The sequence below is a fragment of the Rhineura floridana genome, chromosome 4 (assembly GCF_030035675.1).
Source record: "Rhineura floridana isolate rRhiFlo1 chromosome 4, rRhiFlo1.hap2, whole genome shotgun sequence".
NCBI classification, from domain to species: Eukaryota; Metazoa; Chordata; class Lepidosauria; order Squamata; family Rhineuridae; genus Rhineura; species Rhineura floridana.
The window spans coordinates 48,667,041-48,689,877 of NC_084483.1; the positions used below are offsets into that span (position 1 = coordinate 48,667,041).

Here is a 22,837-nt window from a genome sequence, read left to right on the forward strand (position 1 = left end):
GGAAAAGACCTCAGAAAGCTTTTAGCTGTGTGAAGAATCCCCTTGGGATGCAGAACCTGAGGTTTATAACTCCCAGGCTCCCTGATAATTGGCCATGCTGACTGTTGCCAATAGGGATTGGAACCCAACAACATCTGGAAGGCCACCGGTTACCCATCCCTGAAGGAAAAAGTCCTGGCTAGATGCATTCTGTATATATATAGCATAAGGCAGTTTCTTCTTATTATAAAGGCAGACACTAGAGATGAAAGATCTGTCAGTTTCAGTTCTCTGCTTTTAATTTTTTTCCCAGTCTTAAATTCAGTTCTCCACATTTCTGCAGCAATTTGTGTTTTTAAAATCTTCACAAAAATTTCCAGCATTTTGGTGCAAATTTCTCCTAATAAACACATTTTTGTAGGCAATTTTGCCTAATGTACACATTTTTGCAAACCGTTTCTTGTCAGATAATGCATTTTTTACACGTTATTTTCACTCATATATTCATTTTTATGCACACTTTCCCTTAATATAGGCATTTTGTAACTAGTATTTGGTTGGAGAACTGCATTGCAAAATTTGGAGAAGTGCGCATTTGAAAGGATGCTGTGTTGCAGTTCTCATGGTTTTGGTATCTAATAGATTCACTTTGAAATGTGAACTGAATCAAAATTCTTGCCCATCCCTAGTGGATGTTAGTGCCAGCTTTCAAGATGCAAGGTAAACCACAGAGTAGATGAAAGAAGTCTCTCTTTTCACCAGAGCACGATAGCCCTGGAGCAATTCAGAAATTATCACAAGAACCACCAATCATATTATGTGAGAAACTGGCACATGGATTAATCTGCAGCCATGCAGATACACAGCATGCATTCAGATGTGGATATTAACTGCAAAAAAATGTAAAAAACCACACCACCAAATCCTCCTCTTGGCAGGGCACTGGTGACTTATGGCTTCTTTTGACTCTCCACCTTGGTTTCTCAGAGGACTAATTTATGCATGCATGTTCATCACTCAAGCATGTATTGGGATCGTCGCAAATTTTAGGATTTGGAATAATTCCCCTTGCTTTTAGGAACAGCAATCTTTGTAGACTTGAGCACTGTTTAAAGAGTGGACGGGCAGGATATAAACCTTCTAAAATAAAAATAAATAAATTATCCTGCCCATTACAGAGATATGATTGGCTGGAACAAGAGAAAGGGCTGCAGTGCATACAGGTTTTGGAATATGTTTCTGCATGAGGTTTCTTTGCTCCCCTCCCTTGCTGGTTTCCGTTGGTGAAAACTATCCTGTTCCCAAAAATTTCTGTTGTGCCAGGCAAATGAGGTTTTCTAGTGAATCCTCTATAGAGCTGGGGGGGTTGCTGACGTTTTTATGTGTGTTGAACCAATGTATCTATATTTATATGTTCAACACGCATAAAAACAACCTCACTAAATAATATATGTAGTTTGATGTTTATAGTGTCGTTTTATTATTGATCGTGGGGTTTTTTAAACAAAACTATTACTGTAAATTGCTGTGAGTAACATAAATGTATTAGAAGGGAGGGATATAAATCTATGAATGAATAAATAACTAAATATAGCCTTGTCATTTTCCAGAATGGAAGAAGTTAGAATCTTATTGAACATTTTAATGCTAGAACTTAACATTTTAAAAAAACAATTTAACCATGCACACAGAAACAATGTCTGTTCAACATTCTGCATTGTCACTTATTGCTTTTAATGCTACAAGGTAATAATTTCATTTAAAATGTCTGCTGATGTTCAGTATTTGCAGCGATTCTGGCAAGTAGCCTTGAGGAATGATGCAACACTTCTTAGTCACTCATTAAAACTTTCAGCACAGTTGCTACATATGCATCGCCAGGGGACGGTTTCCTTTGGCTTCCAGCCTGCATGAACTTCTTTATCGTGGGAACGTTGCTTGTTCTTGCTTTGAAAGCCTAAAGTTTAAAAAGTGTAAAAAAATTAATAAAGAGCAACAGAATTGCTTCTTGTGTACAGCTTAACATTCTTTTACAGGATCCTTTAAAATACAATTTGAACTTTTTGAGGAGTTGTTTAGAAAGGATTTTCCCCAATATAAATCAGTCATCAAATAGAGAGACTTTTCTGCCATGTAAATGGCAAGCTAATGTATTTTACGTATATGGTGTGGTCGCCGATTCCTCCAGATGGATCTTACTCTGTAGTGCTAATATCTAAATCTGGCAATTGGGTTCACTTTAAGATATGGTGACTAACTGCTGGAATCACCTGCTTGGGTGGAAGCCTCTGCACTCACTTTTGGACTGATGTGAGAACTTTGCCAGGCTCCTCCCTGCCGAGTATATTTATTATTTATTTATTTATTGCATTTATATACCGCCCCATAGCCAAAGCTCTCTGGGGATTTTACAACCCAGAGATATGTTTTCCCAAACATGTGCATGCCCCCCCACTTGTGTTCATTTCTAGGAATAGGGAATAAATTTGTTTGGGTTGGTATATTGAAAAGAATACGCATAATTCACACTTTCTGAAACAGGAAAACAAAGCACAGTTATCCTTCAAAATGTGCACTTCTCCAAATTTTGCTATGCAGTTCATCCACCAAAAATGTTTACAAACACACATATATTAAGACTAAGTGTGCATTAAAATGCACATAAATGGGGGGGGAATACAGAAATGCATTATACTAGGGGAAATCGCTTACAAAGATATGCATATTAGGCTGAACTGGATGCAAAAATGTGTATATCAGGGAAAACGTGCATTGAGATGCAGATGAATTTTCATGAACCCTTTACAGAAAAAATATCACAAACTGATATGGAAATGTAACAAACTGAACTTAAGAGTAGAAAAGTGAGCGAGAGAACCTAAAACTGGCATCCTTATTTCAGTTTTGCATTTAAAGCTTTTCTAAACTATTCCATGAATAAAATCATACAGGTCAAATTGTGTACGTACTCCCAAAACAAACAAGCACAAAACCCTTCAAGATAATCCATACTCTTGAATTCAAAGCAGCCAGGGCTTCCCAGTCCTGTAAATTCTGTCTCAGAAACACACACACACCCCACCGTCACCTCTGAGCCTTACGAGTTGTCATTTATCCTTTTACCACAGTCTCTTTCCACTTCTGCTGCTCTTTTCAAGTACTTGTAGGCACAAGCAGAGAAACAAACACAGCAGGACCAGATGGGAGTTGTGCACAGGATGAGCACGGACAGGGAAGTTTCTCTGTGGGGTGTGCCTTAGGTGGGAGACACTCTCTCTTACTGCTTGCCAGGTTGCCAAGGACAGCCTAACAGAACCACCACAGCAAAGGCTGCAGCAGGACTTGGGAAACATGGAGAGAGATGGTCTCTTCCCTTTCCCCAGCCCAGGGCTCACTGCCTCAGTGTGATGTGAGGAAATGGCGGGGCCAGTAGCCAAGTCCACTCTGCCATCTCTCCTCGTGGTCACACCAGGTTGCCTGAAAGGCAGTAGGGTGGGTCAGGAGCAGAAAAGAGAGATCATTGCTACACCCTGCCTTGCCACCCTTTAGAGTCTTTTGTCCAACATGATGCTGCGGTCGTGTCATCAGAGCTGACAGAGAGCAGGGAAGGTGCAAAAAGGGCCATAGCTCAGTGGTAGAGCATCTGCCTTGTATGCAGAAGGTCCCAAATTCAATCCAGGGCATCTCCAGGTAGGGCTGGGAGTGTCCCATCAGAAACCCTGGACAGCTTCCGGGAAGGGTTGCTTTGCCTGTGCTGCCTCTGAGTTGAGCTCTCGTCTCAGAAGAAGCTTTTTCAGCTTTAAAATCAGTCAGAACGCTCTTTTTGACTGATAAAGATTTTCTCCCGGGCAGGGAGAAACGTAGAGATTAACCACAAAGCCTGTTTTTGTGGGGAGGACTGGATTTCATTTATTTATGAGAGAAGGTTCAAACTGCAATGCCGGACGGACTTTCATCAAGCTCTAGCTGATTATAGCGACACGTTTATCTTTTCTTCAAAGAAAAACAGACTTTAACAGGCAGATAAGCATCCTTCTTTCTATTTTCTTTTTTCATTTGGTTTAAATTGGTGCAGCAAAAAAGAGATTTGTCAATGAATCAGCTGTGAAGAACTTCTAGGTGAGTTATGGCTTTTCTCTTTCACTCACGAAATTAAGGTGGAAAGAAATCGAAAAAGCTTATCTTTGTTTTTATCGCAAAAAGCTGTCCTGGAGGTGCATTCTGAAGATACAAACGGAAGAGGGATTTCTATTTCGAGGAGGGGGAAAAAAAAATTTTTTTTGGTCTATTTCATTTTGACGAATCTGCTTGTTCACGACGTCACTAATTGTTTTGATGTTGGGAACTAAGTTTGTTTTGTATTCCTGAACACATAGAGATAAGGCAGGCTGTACTGTCTACACTGATATCAGCAAGCCTCGAATATTAACCCAATTGTGGCTGAAATAATTTTTGTTTCTGTGGTTTTAAGAATGACAACCAGGAAAGTGATTGAGACCATGGAAGAAATTATGTTTCAGAAAATAATGGGTGAGATTGAGATAACGAAACAAACCCTGAGACAGGGTAGACAGGAGATGAAAATTGAATTTAACAAAATGACGCAGGAGCTTAAAGAAATAGGGGATTCTGTGAGAGAGGAGTTTGATGGGATTAGAGATGAGAAAAGAAAAATTAAAGGGAAGCTACAAGCCCTGGAGATTGGAACAAATGTGAAATTGGAAAAAGATTTGGAATTTATGGATGTTAGAAATAAAGTTGACTGTTTGGAATTCAACGTTGTCTCTGAAGAAATTAATGAAGATTTTGGTGGTAAAGTTATCAATGTCTTGGATAATTTTCTGGACGGGAATGATGTGATGGATCTTGACATAGAAAAAATCTATGGTGTTGGCTACAGATATGTGACAGTGGAGAAACTCTTAAGAGATGAGCCAGTGCATTTTGTAAAAAAGAAGACCAGAGATATGACTTTGCAGCAATATTTCAGCAACATATTCAGAATTCTTGACTGGAATGATGTGATGGGGCTTGACATAGAAAAAACTTATGGAATTAACTACAAATGTGTGACAGAGCAGAGATGCACCCAGAGCAGAGATGTGACTTTACAACAATATTTCAGCAACATATTCAGAATTGATGGCAAGGACATATTTGTGATGGGGGAAATTCCCATTAGACTCTTGTTATATGACTATGGCTATGACAGCAAGATCATCATGGGATACTGATAATGGATGAATGGATACTGAAACCACTGGATTTAACAGGACTATTGAAGATGGAAGATGGAATTAATATTGATAATGGAAGAATGGTTATGGAAATTATTGGACCTAACAGATTTGACGAGATGGATTAATCGATATGTTTATTTGGACTATGGCTATGACAACAAGATTATTATGGGATACTGATAATAGAAGAATGGCTACTGAAATTACTGGATTTAACAGGATTATTGAAGATGGAAGATGGAATTAATATAGATAATGGAAGAATGGCTATTGAAATTATTGGGCCTAACAGATTTGAATCAGATGGATTAAGTGACATGTCTATTTGGAGAAAAGTTGAAAGATATATCTCTCAAGGAATTGAAACCTCTCTTTGACTTTTTGTGGAAAGAATAAAGTAATGTTTATGAGATTTGATGATTAATTAAGATAACTACTGGAGGAAAGTGATTTTATAATATAATTTTAGAGATAGGATTGTTATATATTGTAGACCTATAACTGATCTGCGACAAATCGGAAGTCAACATTTTATTTTATTGTTTAATTGTTTTTGTTTTGTTTTGTTTTTTGTCTTTGAAAATTTGAATAAAAATTAATGATAAAAAAAAAAGAAACCCTGGCAAGCTGCTGGCAGTCAGTGAACCAGTGGCACCTGGTGGCTCCATGCCAGCCGGGCAGTGGACTCTGCTCCAGGTTTTAGTCCAAACTTTCAAGGAGCTGTCGAAGGTGCCGCTGGCATGGAGCCATCAGCTGGCACTGCAGTGTACACAATACTGAGCCGGATGGACCAATGGTCTGACTCAGCATAAGGCAGCTTCCTAGAAAAAATGATCCTGGAAGGGAATAATTCTAGTACCTTGGTGTAAAGATCAAGCTTAATAATAGCTGAACTCATCAGCCCTGAGTGAGTCAATCCACAGGTCAGAAATAACAGATCTGTGATACAACAAAAGTGAAAGTCTGCACAATAGACTCTGCTAACAGATTACCTGTAGCTGAGGAAAGGCTGCAAGAACATCAGCCTTCTTCTCCTCTACCATTAAAATTGCTTCAAGCAGCTGTACGTCTGCCCAGCTGAAGCAACCGCCAACAAGAAATTCCTGTCCATGCTGTTTCAGAGCCTAGAAAACAAAAATAAGAATGCCTCTGGTTTAAGTAAAAGATACATTGCCTAAATGCTGCCAAGAAACTTTGGAAAAGCACCCTACATTGTTCAAAGGCTGTACAAGCTATAACCTGATAGCACTCTATCTTACTGGTTTATTTTCAGAGCTTGGAAAAGTTACTTTTTTGAACTACAACTCCCATCAGCCCAATCCAGTGGCCATGCTGGCTGGGGCTGATGGGAGTTGTAGTTCAAAAAAGTAACTTTTCCAAGCTCTGTTTATTTTGACCAGTAGGAGGGGTTCACCCATGTAAGAACATTTGAGACTATCTCATCTGGTCAAAATATACTTGCAAGGGGGACCTGCAACAAAATGCTGCCACATGGAAAATCCCAGCTCCTCCATTCCATTCTATCCCACCCGCATTTTGTGGTCACCCCGCCCCCCACCAACAATTAGTCAGCATAGCTTAGTCCTCACTCATCTGTTTTGGATTTGGGTATTTTGTACCCCCTTAGTGGTTTATCATTGTAACATTTTGTTTTTCTTCTGCAAACCTTGCCCCTCCCCCCCGGAATGCTGAAACCTCCCTCACACGCCTGGGTGGTGCCATTTTGACTGCATAAGAACCAGCATTCAGGGAACTGAGAGACATACTAAACAGATGTGGTGTCTAGTAGAATGGCCATAAATTAGTGGTCAAGAAGCTCAGATCTGAATTCCTGAAAGGATAGCTCTAACGCTCTGTGATCTACAGCTTCCATCCCCAGCTACTCAACAACTATATTGAGTAATGGCATTCCAAACATAAAAGCACAACCCAAGGCATAGATTTAGTCCAACATTTAATCTGGTAACAAAGCTGAACAAGGCACTGCAGGGAAACTCTTGGGAGCAAGAAGGGACAGCATAGTGTCTGTTCATTGGAAGGCCCTGTCAGTTGCTGAGCCGTGATAAGATAACTTCCAGTCTCTCTCTATATTAAAAGAAGTCTCTGGACATGATAAAACCCTCCTAATGTTTCTAAAGAGCTAATTAAAAGATGGCTTAAATAATATGTCAAAAGCAGCCTTCCCCAACCTGGTACCCTTCAGATGTGTTTGGACTACAGCTCCCATAATCTTCGGCTTTGCTGCTTAAGGCTGATGGGAGTTATAATCTCAAACATCTGAAGGGTACCAGGTTTGCAGAGGTTGGTCCATAGTAATATGTAGCTCAGCTATGTTTGTTGTTACGTGCCTTCAAGTCGATTACAACTTATGGCGACCCTATGAATCAGCAACCTCCAACAGCATCTGTTATAAACCACCCTGATCAGATCTTGTAAGTTCAGGTCTGTGGCTTCCTTTATGGAATCAAGCCACTTGTTTGGCCTTCCTCTTTCTCTACTCCCTTCTGTTTTTCCCAGCATTATTGTCTTTTCTAGTGAATCATGTCTTCTCATGATGTGTCCCAAAGTATGATAACCTCAGTTTCATCATTTTAGCTTCTAGTGACAGTTCTGGTTTAATTTGTTCTAACACCCAATTATTTGTCTTTTTCACAGTCCATGGTATGTGCAAAGCTCTCCTCCAACACCACATTTCAAATGAGTTGATTTTTCTCTTATCCGCTTTTTTCACTGTCCAACTTTCACATCCATACATAGAAATCGGGAATACTGTGGTCTGAATGATCCTGACTTAGGTGTTCAGTGATACATCTTGGCATCTGAGGACCTTTCCTAGCTCTCATAGCTGCCCTCCCCAGTCCTAGCCTTCTTCTGATTTCTTGACTATTGTCTCCATTTTGGTTAAGGACTGTGCCAAGGTATTGATAATCCTTAACAAGTTCAATGTCCTCATTGTCAACTTTAAAGTTATGTAAATCTTCTGTTGTCATTACTTTAGTCTTTTTGACGTTCAGCTGTAGTCCTGCTTTTGTGCTTTCCTCTTTAACCTTCATCAGCATTCATTTCAAATCATTACTGGTTTCTGCTGGTATCATCTGCATATCTCAAATTATTGATATTTCTCCCTCCAATTTTCACACCTCCTTCATCTTGGTCCAATCCTGCTTTCCGTATGATATGTTCTGCGTATAGATTAAACAAATAGGGTGATAAAATACACCCGTCTCACACCCTTTCCGATTGGGAACCAATTGGTTTCTCCATATTCTGTCCTTATAGTAGCCTCTTGTCCACAGTATAGATTGAGCATCAGGACAATCAGATGTTGTGGCACCCCCATTTCTTTTAAAGCATTTAAAGCAGTTTTTCATGATCTACACAGTCAAAGGCTTTCTTGTATAAAGCACAGGGCAATTTCCTTCTGAAATTCCTTGGTCCATTCCATTATCCAACGTATGTTTGCAATATGATTTCTGGTACCTCTTTCCTTTCTAAATCCAGTTTGGACATCTGGCACTTCTTGCTCCATATATGGTAAGAGCCTTTGTTGTAGAATCTTAAACATTACTTTACTTGCATGGGATATTAAGGCAATAGTTCGATAATTACTGCATTCCCTGGGATCCCCTTTCTTTGGAATTGGGATGTATATTGAATGTTTCCAGTCTGTGGGCCATTGTTTTCTTTTCCATATTTGTTGACAAATTTTTGTCAATATTTGGACAGATTCAGTCTCAGTAGCTTGTAGCAACTCTATTGATACGCCATCTGTTCCTGTTGATTTGTTTCTTCCAAGTATTTTAAGAGCAGCTTTCACCTCACATTCTGGTTCTTCATCATACATGAATGAATCTGTCATCCTTGCATCTCTTTTATAGAGTTCTTCAGTGTATTGCTTCCATCTTCCTTTTATTTCATCTGGGTCAGTCAGTGTGTTCCCCTGTTGATTATTCAGCATCCCTACTCTTGGTTTAAATTTCCCTTTGATTTCTTTGATCTTTTGGAATAGGGCTTGTGTTCTACCCTTTTTGCTGTCCTTTTCTATTTCTATACAATAACTATTGTAATAGTTCTCTTTGTCCATATGTACTAGTCGCTGTATTGTTGCATTTAGCGTTCTACCCGTGTTTCTATCTCCTTTTGCTTCTCTCTTTAACAATTTCAAGAGTTTCTTCAGTCATCCATTGAAGTATTTCTCTCTTTTTAACTAGAGGTATTAAACACTAAAGTCAGGATAATTCAGACCATGGTATTCCCAATCTCTATGTATGGATGTGAAAGTTGGACAGTGAAAAAAGCAGATAAGAGAAAAATCAACTAATTCAAAATGTGGTGTTGGAAGAGAGCTTGGTGCATACCATGGACTGCAAAAAAGACAAATAATTGGGTGTTAGAACACATTAAACCAGAACTATCACTAGAAGCTGAAATGATGAAACTGAGGTTATCATACTTTGGGCACATAATGAGAAGACATGATTCACTAGAAAAGACAATGATGCTGGGAAAAACAGCAGGGAGTAGAAAAAGAGGAAGGCCAAACAAGAGATGGCTTGATTCCATAAAGGAAGCCACAGACCTGAACTTACAAGATCTGAACAGGGTGGTTCACGACAGATGCTATTGGAGGTCACTGATTCATAGGGTCGCCATAAATCGTGATTGACTTGAAGACATATAACAACAACATTGTCTCTTCCCTGATAATGTCTCTGACTTCAGTCCATAGTTCTTCTGATTCTCTGTCAACTACATTTAAAGCCTCAGATCTGTTCCTTATTTGATCTTTATATGCCTCTGGGATGTTATTTAAATTGTATTTTGGCATTATGATTGCTTTGTTCTTCTTCTTTAGCTTTACTCTGATTTTTGATATTACCAGTTCATTATCTGTACCACAGTCTGCTCCTGGTCTTGTTTTTGCAGAAAGTATAGGTTGTGAGGCCACAGGTTTGCCAACCCTGATGTAACTAATAATAGAAATAATCAGCAACATACCTTTTCATAGACTGGAAAGTACCTGGTAGTGGCCTTCTCAATGATTGAAGCAAGTTGCTTTTCTTTTTGCTCAGGTGTGGAGAAAGGATACATCAGAATCATTCCCATCAGGTCCATCGTTCCTTCCACATACATGTCAATTCTATGAGAACAAGTAGGGGTAGGGAAATTTTCACCTTTTAAATTGGACTTCTTAGGAAAATAGGAACATAGAAAGCTGCCTGATACTAACGCAGCCCATTGGTTCATACAGCTCAATATTATTGATAGTGGCTCTTTCAAGCAACAGTCTCTCCCAGCTCTACCTAAGGATTTACCACTCAGCTATAACCCTTGCCAGAAAGGGGAAATGTTTGTAGTTCAAATGGACAGAAGCAGAAGGATGAGCCCCCTCCCATGCTTTGAAAGAATGTGTGAAGGGGTTTCACAAGGTTGCATAGGCTACCCCACCGCACCCCCACTAGGGATGGGTGAGAAATTAAACAAAAGGGAAATGTGCATTGGACTACCCCGCAGCTGACAAATTTGCTATCTTTGCAGAGCAGTCTCGTTTGCTATGAGCTTCTGTGGCTTTTCCTCAATACTAGATTAAAAAGAAAAACACCAGTGGATATAACATTGTTTTTGATGACATCTTTGATCTGAACTGCTGTGTGTCCCCTTTAACTTCTGTGTCATTGAGGTGGTGATGGTAGCCATTAACATTCATTGTTTTATTCTGAACTTTCACCCCCTTGTGTCTGTTTTCTTTTTTAAAAATCTCTGTGATTATAGCCCAGCTCATAGTTCTTTACTACCCTGTTGCCACAGGCAGGCAAAAAGTATGTCGACACCAGCACACTGAAAAACTAATCAAGGTGTGGGGCAGAAGGAAGCAAGCAAAATAAGTTGATTAACTGTAGGTCATTTAAGTTGGTTAACAGTAGGTCAAACAAGCTAACTATAAGTTTGAGAACTCAGTAGACAGCAGTACTCAAGTCTTGAAGATAAACTGGCTTTCAACTTTCAAAATTATGTTACATAGTTGAGTTGAAAAAACAACAACTGCACAAGCTTCATTTAACGGTGTGTGTGTGAGTGTGTGTGTGAGTGTGTGTGAGTGTGTGAGTGAGAGAGAGAGAGAGAGAGAGAGACTTTCATCTTGTCTCCTCAAACAGACAATAATCCTGATGCAAGATGCCTGGGCGTTTACTTTTGAATTAAAAAACAAATGCAGGTCATTGTTAGAAAAAACTAAAACAATAGCATTAATTTTCACCAATGGAAAAGGACAAACTGGGAAAAGCAGAGGATAGCAAACTGCTAACTACAATGTGCTGTAACCAAATGCCAATTCATCAAAATGACAACCAAATCAGCACCAAGCTGTGAACCACATCCCTACCCACACCCATACCCACACCCACACAGTGGCCATGCCTCCACTTTCCAGTGTTCAGCAGGTGTATGAAGGGATCTAACAAAGGTAAAGCCTTCATGTGATGGAGAACCATGACAGGCATGTAGAGACTCTTCACACACTGACCAAAAGCACAAAAGTTGGGGGGGCATGGTTGCTACATGCATCAGTGGGAGGTGGAATTAGCTTACATGGCCCTGTGATTCACCCTCATGTGTTAATTCAATGCTTAGGAGTTGTCTGAACCCCCTTAGAGAGAGAACTGGAAGTTTCTAGATTGCATTAGCTGCACCTGGTAGAGGAACAACACAAACTGCTGTCCAGAGAGCTGCTGCCTGCTGGCAGAAATTTTATTTGCTTCTAATGTGCCCTGTGTGTAGATTTGTAAACAAAGGAAAAATTATGAAGACATCCAAAAGGAAGCTGAACCTGGTAATGCTGCCCCATTGAACTTACCACCATTCAGAAGTGAGAGCACATAACAACATTTTGTTATGGCGGTAGCCAATGTTAATCATACTTAGAGAAGACCCACTAAATGCAGTGGCCTTAAGTCCCTTGACTTCAGTGGATCTGCTCTGAGTATGACCAACACTGGATATCACCCATAATACGTAATACTCAGGATAAGCATGTGCACATACATATAGGAAGGATATTCGTATGTTTTATACACAAAACTAGAAGCCAAATGTTCCAGAATCTTTTTGCCTTGGCCTGCAAGAGTTGTTTCTCTTTCCTAGTCAATGCATATTTGTGTGCATGTGCAAATGCTGTTAACACTCCTTGAGTCTTTTAATACAGCTATCAAGTATAGTATGATGAATCATGATTCCATACTGGGCTCTTTCTTTCAGGTCCTTCCCATGGAGGTTATATTTCCCTGCTATGTAGTTGAGAATGGCCTTGGTCTGGACCAGCTTCAGCCCATCCATCTCTACTAATGGGAGTTGATCGAACAGCAAGTATCCATCTTTAGAAAAGCAAAAGAAAACACAAAGTTATTGATCAGCCCTGTAACATAATATGTAGTTATTTTGTGAGATTAAGGAAATGTGGCAAGACTCAGCAATAGTTAAGCACTTTCAAAGTTAGCACATGGCAAACCATTCTGCTAGCTAGAAGGCAAACAGCTAAATTTTGATCAAGTAGTAAATCTGCTATCATTACAGCTGTTAATTTTCTTGTCAAGATGAATTTTCAGGTATGCAACACCTCTCATGCCTTCAATGTGTATGCACCTTACAAACAGACTGGATACTCTTCCAGTGTCAGAGAAGAAGAGCCGACTTGCCCACTCCCTTCTGCGATTAATAATTATTCCCATTGAATATGTGAGGAACTGTTGCTGATTCAGTCACTGGTTTGCTCAAGACCATTCAATGATTCGGGAGGATCTGAGTCAGCAGCGGTAGCGGAGTCACTGCTTCTTACCAGGAAGGAAAGTGGGAGGAGCAACACGATGGGGAGGTCAGTGCTATGCAGATGTACTGCTAAGAGCACTGTACTTGCTCTGCTGGTGCATTTGCAGAGCACCAACCTCCCCGCATCTTGCCCCTCCCACTCTCCTTCTTGGTAAGCAGCAGGGATTCACCTGCTGGGAAATCAGGGAGGTGCCACTGCCCCAACCTATCATCCACTACTTTTCCAAGTTGAATATATGACTCACTGAATAAGCTCTCCTACCTATCCCAGATGATTCTTTGATGATGATTACAAATCAAGGATCTTCCTGAAGCTACCTTTGGAGGCTGAAGGCAGCAGAAAACTTTGCTGTTTAGCTGTGCATTCCACTCTTTCTGCTTTTCTGCCTAGTATCAGCAATACCTCATATTTCCAAGAAGAAACACAGAACATTACAGCAGATGGAAAGGTAGGCAGAGGAGGACCACTACATTGGTTCTAGCGAAAGCCACATTCATTTTGGCTCCTCCTTTCCTTTTCCACCCTGCTGGCCATTATAAGAACCTAATAACTATAAGAATTAGTATTTGATTTTGCTTGTGTTCTTCTCTCCCCATTGCCTTTTCCTTTTGTGCCATGTCTTTTGGATCTGTAGATATCTTTTAGATTGTAAACCTCAGACTGCCTTGTTTTTTATTGATTTGTAAAACACTCTGGGCACCTTTTTGGCCAAACAGTGAGGTAAAAATGCATTAAATAACCTCCCTTGTAGACAGTGGGAATGCTGTGGACGTAATATATATTGACTTCAGCAAAGCTTTTGACAAAGTGCCCCATGATATTCCGATTAGCAAGCTAGCTGAATGTGGACTGGGTGGAACAACTATCAGGTGGATCCACAGTTGGCTCCAGAATCGTAGTCAAAGAGTGCTTATCAATGGATCCTTCTCAAACGGGACAGAAGTAACGAGTGAGGTACCACAGGGCTCAGTCCCGGGGCCCAGTGCTCTTCAACATTTCTATTAACAACTTGGATGAGGAGGTACAGAGCATGCTTATCAAATGTGCATATGATACAAAATTGGGGGGGGGCACAGATAATACCGTAGAAGACAGAAACAATATTCAAAGGTACCTTGATAGACTGGAGCATTGGGCTGAAAACAACAGAATGAAATTCACGATAAATGCAAAGTTCTATACTTAGGAAAAAGAAACTAAATGCACACTTATAAGATGGGGGATACTTGGCTCAGCAATATGACATGTGAGAAGGATCTTGGAATTGTCGTTGATCACAAGCTGAATATGAGCCAACAGTGTGATGTGGCTGCAAAAAGGCAAATGCTATATTAGGCTGCATTAACAGAAGTATAGTTTCCAAATCACAGGAAGTATTAGTTCCCCTCTATTCAGCACTGGTTAGGCCTCATCTTGAGTACTGCGTCCAGTTCTGGCCTCTGCACTTCAAGAAGGATGCAGAGAAACTAGAACAGATTCAGAGGAAGGCAACAAGGATGATCAGGGGACTGGAAACAAAGCCCTATGAGGAGAGACTTAAAGAACTGGGCATGATTAGCCTGGAGAAGAGAAGACTGAGGGGAGATATGATAGCACTCTTCAAGTACATGAAAGGTTGTCACATAGAGGAGGACCGGGATCTCATCTCAATCGTCCCAGAATGCAGGATACGGAATAATGGGCTCAAGTTGCAGGAAGCCAGATTTAGTCTGGATATTAGGAAAAGCTTCCTAACTGTTAGAACCATAGGTCAATGGAACCAATGACCTAGAGAGGTAGTGGGCTCTCCGACACTGGAGGCATTCAAGAGGCAGCTGGACAGCCATCTTTCGGGAATGCTTTGATTTGGATTCCTGCATTGAGCAGGGGGTTGGACTTGATGGCCTTATAGGCCCCTTCCAACTCTACGATTCTATGATTCTATGAAATAAAGTTCAGAAAATGTTGCTGCACAGTAAGGCTAACTATATTTCAGGCCCTGTTTTAAATATTACTCAGAACTCCAGCCTGCCTTGGGTTTTGCAGCATTCCTAGAATAAACCACACCTTTTAATCTGGACAAATTCCTACATGTTCAGGCCATTTGAATGAAAGGGCCTGGAGGCATTTTTATAATCCATCACCCCCAAAAGAATATGCCAAACAAAATATACTGAAGTAAACCAATTGTTTGAGGGAGGCGTGTTCCAGTTTAGTAGTCTATCCCACAACCCATTTACTCAAATATAATCCAATTAGAGCTGCTTTTGAGTAAGAACATGATTACCCATTTTCTCCAAATCCTCAATAATGCTTCTTGTATTTGCCATCCACACGACAAATTGAAGACAACATAGAGTGCAAAAAATGAGTCTGTTTCATACTTTTGAGCATCTTTGGCTCCATCTGTGTGCCTATGTGTATGTTTCTAGTGTGGGACAGAACGCTGAAGAAAGGCAAGACAAAAATGTTTTAAGAAACATAGAAATCAAACAGAGGGACACTCCTACTGATTTTTCATTTACATGTGGGAAATGCAAAAGAAGAAGAAGAAGAAAAGAAGAGGCTAAAGTGTGAAAACACCCTTTGCTGGAGGTACATAATACTTTTGTCTTTTAGGTAACTGGTTTGAAAGAAGTTTTGCTGCTCCACTTTATCCACTACTATCCATGTGTGGCAGGTCTTGTCATTTTAAAACCTCTGGAGAGGCAACAACAGTGAAATAAAATAAATAAATAAGCCCTGGGAAACAATGCCTCTCCCAAATCACTTTCAGCTCTCTTAAAAACGGTCTCTCTCCAACCTAAGACGTCAGCCACATGCTGATGTCTAGCTGAAGTACAAATAGCGTCATAAGATTCAAACACAGCAAGAGGGGAGAGCAATCTCTATGCACCCCTCACAACATTATCTATAGAAAAAGGTGTCATGCATGGCCTGCCCAGCTGTAGCACATACAGCACAAATAAAAATGCAAATGCACGTGTACTGCTCATGAGTAGGGATGTAAGAAGGCATTGTCCCGTTTTCATTGCAACTAACGTCGTTTCTGTTCCACTGTAGTTCATCTTCCACCAAAAACTATCCAATTTGTCTTGCTGTCCACTGTGGTGAAACAACATAACTTATTAATTTACATCATTGATTATGTAAATTACATCATTACTTTGTCATTAGGTTATTTGACTCCATGCATTTCAATGCACAGAAAACAAAATGCAAATAGGAAAAAATGAAATCAATTACATATCGTTTGCTGACTGAAAGCAACAGCAGCAGCAAATACCAATCGTATTTGCTGGATTTATTTCTGTTCTGGACATGGGATGAATAAGCAAACATTGACAATTTCTACTGCCATTTTGTCAGAATTCTGAAACATCTATACTCATGAGTTGTCTATAGTATTTTTTATTTTTTTATTGTGTATTTATTAAATTTATATTCCACCCTTCCTCCTAGAAACATAAAAGAAAATCAGCAATGGAAAATTTTAGGAAGCCACAGACCATGGTTTTTCTCAAATCTGAAAATATAATTTCTCAATATGGCATCTGGCAAGAACTCCACTAATCTATGCAAGGATAACCTTGCAGATGGTTTGCACATGTAGTTAAATCTGAGCAAACAAGAGCACTAATAAAAGCCACTTATAAAGTGGCTTTAAACCTATTCTCAAAGGGGGTTAACTGGTTGTAGTTGCCCCATATATGCTCTTTATCAGCATTTATGACTGTATGTCTACCTCTGAGTAGACATATTAAGGATTGCAGAGTGAGTTTACCTTTGATTAACTTCAAATACTGTTCTCTTGTTTCCACAAATGCTTCTTCAAACTGGAAGAGAGAAAGGACCAGAGATCAAGTTATTTTCATTCCTTATTTCATGCAAGTTCTATTGATCACATAAAGTTATTGCATGGATCTATTGTAGATGCATAATTGAGAGGGTAAGCTAAGAGCTTGGAAATCTCTAGTTCAAAGATCAGTGGACTAATTTCACAAGCAATCTAGTGCAATTTATTTTTCCAAAACATATGCAACAAACCTCAACTCCAGCTGCTGCTAACAGCCATCTTATGGATTCCATTCTTCCTCTGCCATTGAAGTATGTAAGTTTTGGTTTCCCAGACATATTTCCAAGTGGATTGTTTCCTGATAAGTATAATGCAATGGAGAAAAAAATGTTGAATTTGTTATAAACCACCAGTTGTGCACAACCATGCAGACATAATTTTGAGAAGTTTGATTTGGTGAGGAAAAATGAAGAGAACAAGCATCATGTACAGATGGAAAGGCTCCATATTCTTTTGGTTACAATTCTTTTCACTTAAGTCAGCCTTTCCCAGTTGTTTTGGACTACAACTCTCATCAGATCCAGCTAGTATGGCCAAAGGTCAGGGATGATGGGATTGCAGTCCAACAGCATCTGGAGGGCACCAGGTTGGTGAAGGCTGGATTAGGTGCTAACAGCTTTACAGCATAATGCAGGGGTGGAGAACTCCAACACATGAATCAAAACTGGCCTGCCAAATTCCCCATTTCATCCATGGGGCTGTTTTGGGCAAGCCATGCTCACCCACTCTACACCTGATGTCATACATGACAACAGATGTGGGGTTATTGGCCCAAGAATGAATAACCTGCACTCTCTTTACATGCCCAGCTTCACTGCTTATATCACGGCTAGTTAAACCGCATTTCCCATGATGCCTGAACTGGGAAACTGTGGTCTAAGTACTGCTTGCAAGCACAATTTGAAACCAGGACAGTTTCTCAGACCAAGATTATTGTGTCTGAGCAAGGCCATCATGCTTTCAATGGCAATACCTGGCACAAAGCAGACAAGAAAACAGCAACATCTTGGGATTAATTATGAAGTAAGTAAGTGAATGCTGGCTGAGTCATGGGCATTACTGCTCAAAGGCTGGGTGAAAACTTGATCTAAACAAAATGCTAACATTTGCATGTCCTCAAAACTGGATGAATTAGATTCTGCTAGGAGACCATTGTTCTGTAAACATATCACAGTTCAACAGTTCTTTACCAGTTCTACATGCCTGGGCAGTGCATATTTTAAGAAGAGAACTAAATCCACACCAAATGAGAGATATTAAATGCAATTGTAAGGAAAACAAAACAAGGCATTCCCTTGCCACTTAGGACTTGTTAAGATCCAAATCCACTACTGCGAGTGCAAAAAGTATGAGCCTGTATTCATATCTTGCAATTCTATGAAATGGTTTACACAGGTCTTTGTTGCATTCTAATTAATGCCAGTTTTTCATCTAGATTATTGCATCTGAAATAAATACTCCCCTTTAGCTGTTTTCACATACATCATGTTTTCATACAATTCAGCAGTTTGTGATTGGATGGGGGGGTGGAGATTTCCAGCTGGAGTCAGCTGAAATGGGGAATAGGGATGCTGCTCCAAGGGACTAATCAAGTTCTTCTCTGGGGATCATCTACCTGCAATAGGAAAAAGCTGTATTGGCCCATAGGAAAAATCCCCAAATCCAAATTACGGCAATACCTTTATTACAGCAACAGAAATGTTGCAAAATAGTGTACAAACTTTCTAGTTCTTGAGAACCCTTTATCACTGTAGTTGGTAAACTAAAAGAGTAGCAAGGAAGAGAGAAAATTGGCTGTTGGTGAAGCTTTCCTTGCTGCATCTATTAAGAGTCTTAAGATAGAGTGTGGGATAAGACAGCATTCAGATGAGGTTCTGTTAGATGCTATGCAGGTTTCAGGTTCCAACAAGACCTATTGGGAGGGAGAAACATACCCATTTCTGGATATACAAAAACCAACTGTCCCCACCCAGGTCTATATCCTTAGACAGATGAAAGTTCTTTGGAAGATTGAAAAGGAGAATAAAAATAAACTAGGCAGTCAGAGCAAAAGAGCAGATTCTGTAATTCTTACAAAGGAATGAGAAGATGACCAGCATACCCATCCACTTTTTGCATTTCTGTGGTTAAATGGTGGTAGTTTCCCAATATCGAAATAGGAAACAGATGCCATCAGAGCTTCATTTCTAAGCCCTGGAGCCCATACCACATACATAATGTTTGCCCTACATTGTACTGAACTGCCTAGAAAACAAGCATTGATTGTCATGATTTTGCCTTGCAGCATCTACAGCTTGTAACTCTGCATGAATAGCATTCACTGCTGATACAAATCTGTTAGACCACCACCATAATTATTAACTTCTGCAAGGATTATTGGCTGCTTTCACACATGGGGCTGATTGCATTAGCTTAAAAATTAAAAAGGTAGTGCTTCTGTCCTGATTTCTAAAATCCCTTTCACACTGCAGCACCTGCTGCATTAAGGAACAGCAGTTTTTTCAGCTGATATACTGGCATTTCACACAACTGTCTTTCACACAGCTTGTTTGCATCCTTCACCTATTATACATATGCACACTGTTCCCCATTGTGTGAGAGGTCTAAGATCTCATCCCATTACCTTGCAAGCCCTCTCCCCTTAAGATCTGACTGTTAAAATTACGTTAGTTGTATCCACACCTGTGTATGTAGGAAATGCTGCTGCTACCTGCACCAATGCCGGAATATCGGTACAATTTTCATCAGGTAAAAAAAACCCCACGTGACTAAAGGATGGGAAAGCACTGCATGCTGGGATGTCTGTCACATGAGGGGCTGCACCTAGTGAAAAACTCCTGCAATCTTCTGGGTTCCCAGCCTTCCTAATGGATTATTTCTGGTATCATTTATCATGGAAATCTGCACTAAACTTACACTACATTCCACTAGAATTTGGGAGCTAGCTTGTACATCATGTGAAAGGTCAAATATAATGTGCAAATTACCAGGTAAGAAATCGTCAGTATAACAGAATAAAGTGCAGTGGTGTAGCCATGTGGAAAGGAGAGCAGAATGCCTTTAATAGCAGTGATGAAGAGGGAAGTTTAGAACTTTATTGTGCAGGGATGTGAAAAGCACAATTCCTTCTATTATAGACTATTTAAATGTACAGGAGCTTCATCTTCTGCATCTAAGCAGTGGCGCCATCTGGGCAGCACCTTAGAGCCCATGTCCAGGGCCCTACGCAGCAGAATGAGGGCTCCCAGTAGCTGCACAGCCAACTTACCACGCATGTTGAAAGAGAAACTCAATTACCATCTAAACAGGGGGGCTGGTGTAAGACCATTATACCCAGAGTCTGAAAGTACCACCACTGTGTCTGCCAGATTCTAACCAGGATTCTTAGGCTGAGCAATGACAACAGCTACTCATTGTGATGACTTAGGGTGTATATAGATTATAGAAGATCATTTCCATGAGGGTTCAGTGAGCTTGATTAACCCTGACATTAGTCCCTTAATGGCAATTACTCCTGGTAACTGCAAAAAGACCAGAACAGCTGCTATGTGAACGCGTATGAGATCAAGAACAACAAGGAAAAATGGTCACCAAACTGGCAGGCATTTTGTCTAGAACACTTAAAAAAATAAACCTTTGTGACTCACAGATGCATCTGCTACATCTTCGTTTACGATAATTCAGATTAAAAAAAATGCACAAGTAGTTTGAGTGATAGGTAGCCACAGGCCAGCAGAGCTCTGCAGCAGGCTCCATTTTGTCTTTCCGCAGGCAAGGAAAATCAAGAGGAGAGCCTCATTGAGGCTGAAAGCCTGCTCTTGGGTATATTCATAATTAAGTCGCAAAGGAGGAGCTTATGTAAACAGCAGCTGCTACGGCTCCTTGTTAAATAGTTCATAACAACTATAGCAACACTGTTAGTATAGATGAAACAGTCACCATATTTTAAAAAAAATCAAAGGGATTTGTGCTTTTGATGTGTGTACCTAGCATAGTTAGACTGTTTCAGTGCTTCTGTGAAAAGTCATTCAGTAGAACCAGCAAAGTGGCCAGACAGAGGAAGCTACCTTACACCAGATCAGACTATCTATCTAACTCAGCATTGTCTAGTCTGACATGTGTCAGCAAAGCAAGGAACTTTCTCTTCCCATACATAGGCTTTCCTGAGGAATCTGACAGATGAGTGAGATTCCCTCCCTCCCCCACTCCGTGACACTCCTAGCCTCTTGCTTTGCTATTTGGTGTGTATATTTGAGGCAGATAGCAGCAGCACCGCACTTTTTTCATATTTTCATGCAAAAATAATCCGGTTTAAGAGACACCATTCAGGGTACACCGCCCACCAAGAGTCATCTGTATTGTATGATATGCTATCACCTTAACTGCATCATGTGCACTTAAGAGTATGCAGAGAATCAACATGGTTTTTCCCCTTTGATAATGGCAGCACATTCTAAGAGTATTTAAACAACCACACGTACTCAAATCAATTTTTTGTAAGCTGTACAGACTTCAGATCAACAGACACCCCTGCATGCATAAACAGATCCCAATTTTTAAGACAGTTCTGCAGTAAAAAAAAAAGGTGCATAATAATATTGAAAACTAAGAGGCGGAAACAGTCTTCGTGGGCTTTTTTACAACACAACCTTATGCATGTCTGCTCAGAAGTGAGACCCCTGATCCTCAGTTATGATTACTCCCACCCAGGAAAGTGTGCTTAGGTTGCAGTCTTACAGCACAACTCTATTCATACATACATTCATTCATGCACAGTGGTAAGCTCCACTGAATTCAATGGTGCTTATTCCCAGGAGAGTATCCTTAGGGATGGATTCTGGCCTTTCTTTCCACACCTCTTAAAATAATGGTAGTCCATTCCCCACTGGCCTTTTTTCCAGAAGTGTCTTTCTTCTATTAAAATAAGAATATTTCCCTTCCCTAAAGCACTATGGTGTGAAAGAAAAGCATGTGAAATGCACCCCCCTTCTCACAGTGAGAGAACCTTCTTTGATCTGTGGCAGCAGTTCAAAGCAAAACATACCATTCTAAGCCCCATTTCATGGCAAATACATAGCAAAGCCCCTTCTCTAACTGAACTTCAGCCAGGCTTTATTTTTCCTTCCTCTTCCCCCTCCCCAAGTGGTTTCACTCTTTGCCCTGGCAAATCTACCCCATGCCTTTTTCCCACTTGCCCTGCTTTGGTAGATGAAAATGTAGTTATTTCTCCCCTCCTTCCAGATATCAAAGGTCTGCAAGCAAACAGTGAAGGCTGTAGTGTGAAGCTACAGGCGAAATATCAGCTTTTTGTTAAACATCTCAGGCTGCAATCTTATACCCACTTACCTGGGAGTAATCCCCATTGAACTCAATTGGGATTATGTTTGAGTGGACCTGTATAGGATTGCATTGTAAAGGCTGAAAAAGTAGCTTTTCCTGCACTAACCTTCTGCAAAGCTTCCCTTAGCTGATCTCTTTCTCCACGGAGAAAACTTTGTGCCTTCAACGTTTTATAGTCCAGGAAGCTCCACCTACCCTGGGGAAATATCTTTCCACTGTCTTCCCTGCAGTTAAAAACACAAAAACTAATTTGCATGCTTCAGTTAATGTTATGTAGGTTATGTATGCATAAATGCTCTTCTATCTGAAACGGCTAGATTTACCATTATTTAAAGGTAGATCTAAATGTACCGTATCATGGACTCAAACATGAAAAAATGTCCACTATGCTTTGTATTTGATAGGATTTGTGTATAAAACTGTACAGTTTTCATAGGTTTACAGTACATTATAATTGCAGTCGGGCTGTGTATACATACATACCAAACATTTAAAGCACCCGCAAAGAATCATGGTAACTGTTGTTTACTCCTCACTGATCTACAGTTCCCAGCATTTTTAACAAACTACAGTTCTTTTTATTCTTTTTTGGGAGGGAGGAATGAGTTTTAAATGTGCTTT

At 40.1% G+C, this 22,837-nt stretch overlaps 2 protein-coding genes across 5 annotated transcripts in view; both read right to left on the reverse strand.

The window, feature by feature from the left end:
• Positions 1-22,837, reverse strand: part of LOC133383050 (glutathione S-transferase-like) — a 176,762-nt gene that overhangs the window by 27,228 nt on the left and 126,697 nt on the right. The gene's annotated exons all lie outside the window — the stretch shown is intronic.
• LOC133383045 (glutathione S-transferase 3-like) lies at positions 1,690-22,427 on the reverse strand. Of its 4 annotated transcripts, none has more exons than XM_061622917.1 (8): positions 22,323-22,417; positions 18,359-18,491; positions 17,068-17,174; positions 16,805-16,856; positions 12,457-12,589; positions 10,218-10,359; positions 6,212-6,343; positions 1,690-1,936 (listed from the first exon to the last, which is right to left on the reverse strand). In XM_061622917.1, exons 3-8 carry the CDS (start codon positions 17,152-17,154, stop codon positions 1,811-1,813), a joined length of 672 nt encoding a protein of 223 aa, XP_061478901.1. In that variant the 5' UTR covers positions 17,155-17,174; positions 18,359-18,491; positions 22,323-22,417; the 3' UTR covers positions 1,690-1,810. The 4 variants fall into 4 exon arrangements, with proteins under 4 accessions (XP_061478901.1, XP_061478902.1, XP_061478900.1 ...); XM_061622918.1 differs by lacking the exon at positions 22,323-22,417 and adding an exon at positions 22,223-22,309; XM_061622916.1 differs by lacking the exon at positions 18,359-18,491 and having other exon boundaries at positions 22,323-22,427.

Bases quoted from the DNA above. Each gene is read 5' to 3' on its own strand.
- LOC133383045 (XM_061622916.1), bottom strand. From the start codon at position 17,154: ATGTCTGGGAAACCAAAACTTACATACTTCAATGGCAGAGGAAGAATG. The intron at 12,590-16,804 runs GTAAACTCACTC...GCTTTTCTAAAG, and splicing joins GTATTTGAAGTTAATCAAAG to ATGGATACTTGCTGTTCGAT. The intron at 10,360-12,456 runs GTATGGAATCAT...TTGTTCTCATAG, and splicing joins GACCTGAAAGAAAGAGCCCA to AATTGACATGTATGTGGAAG.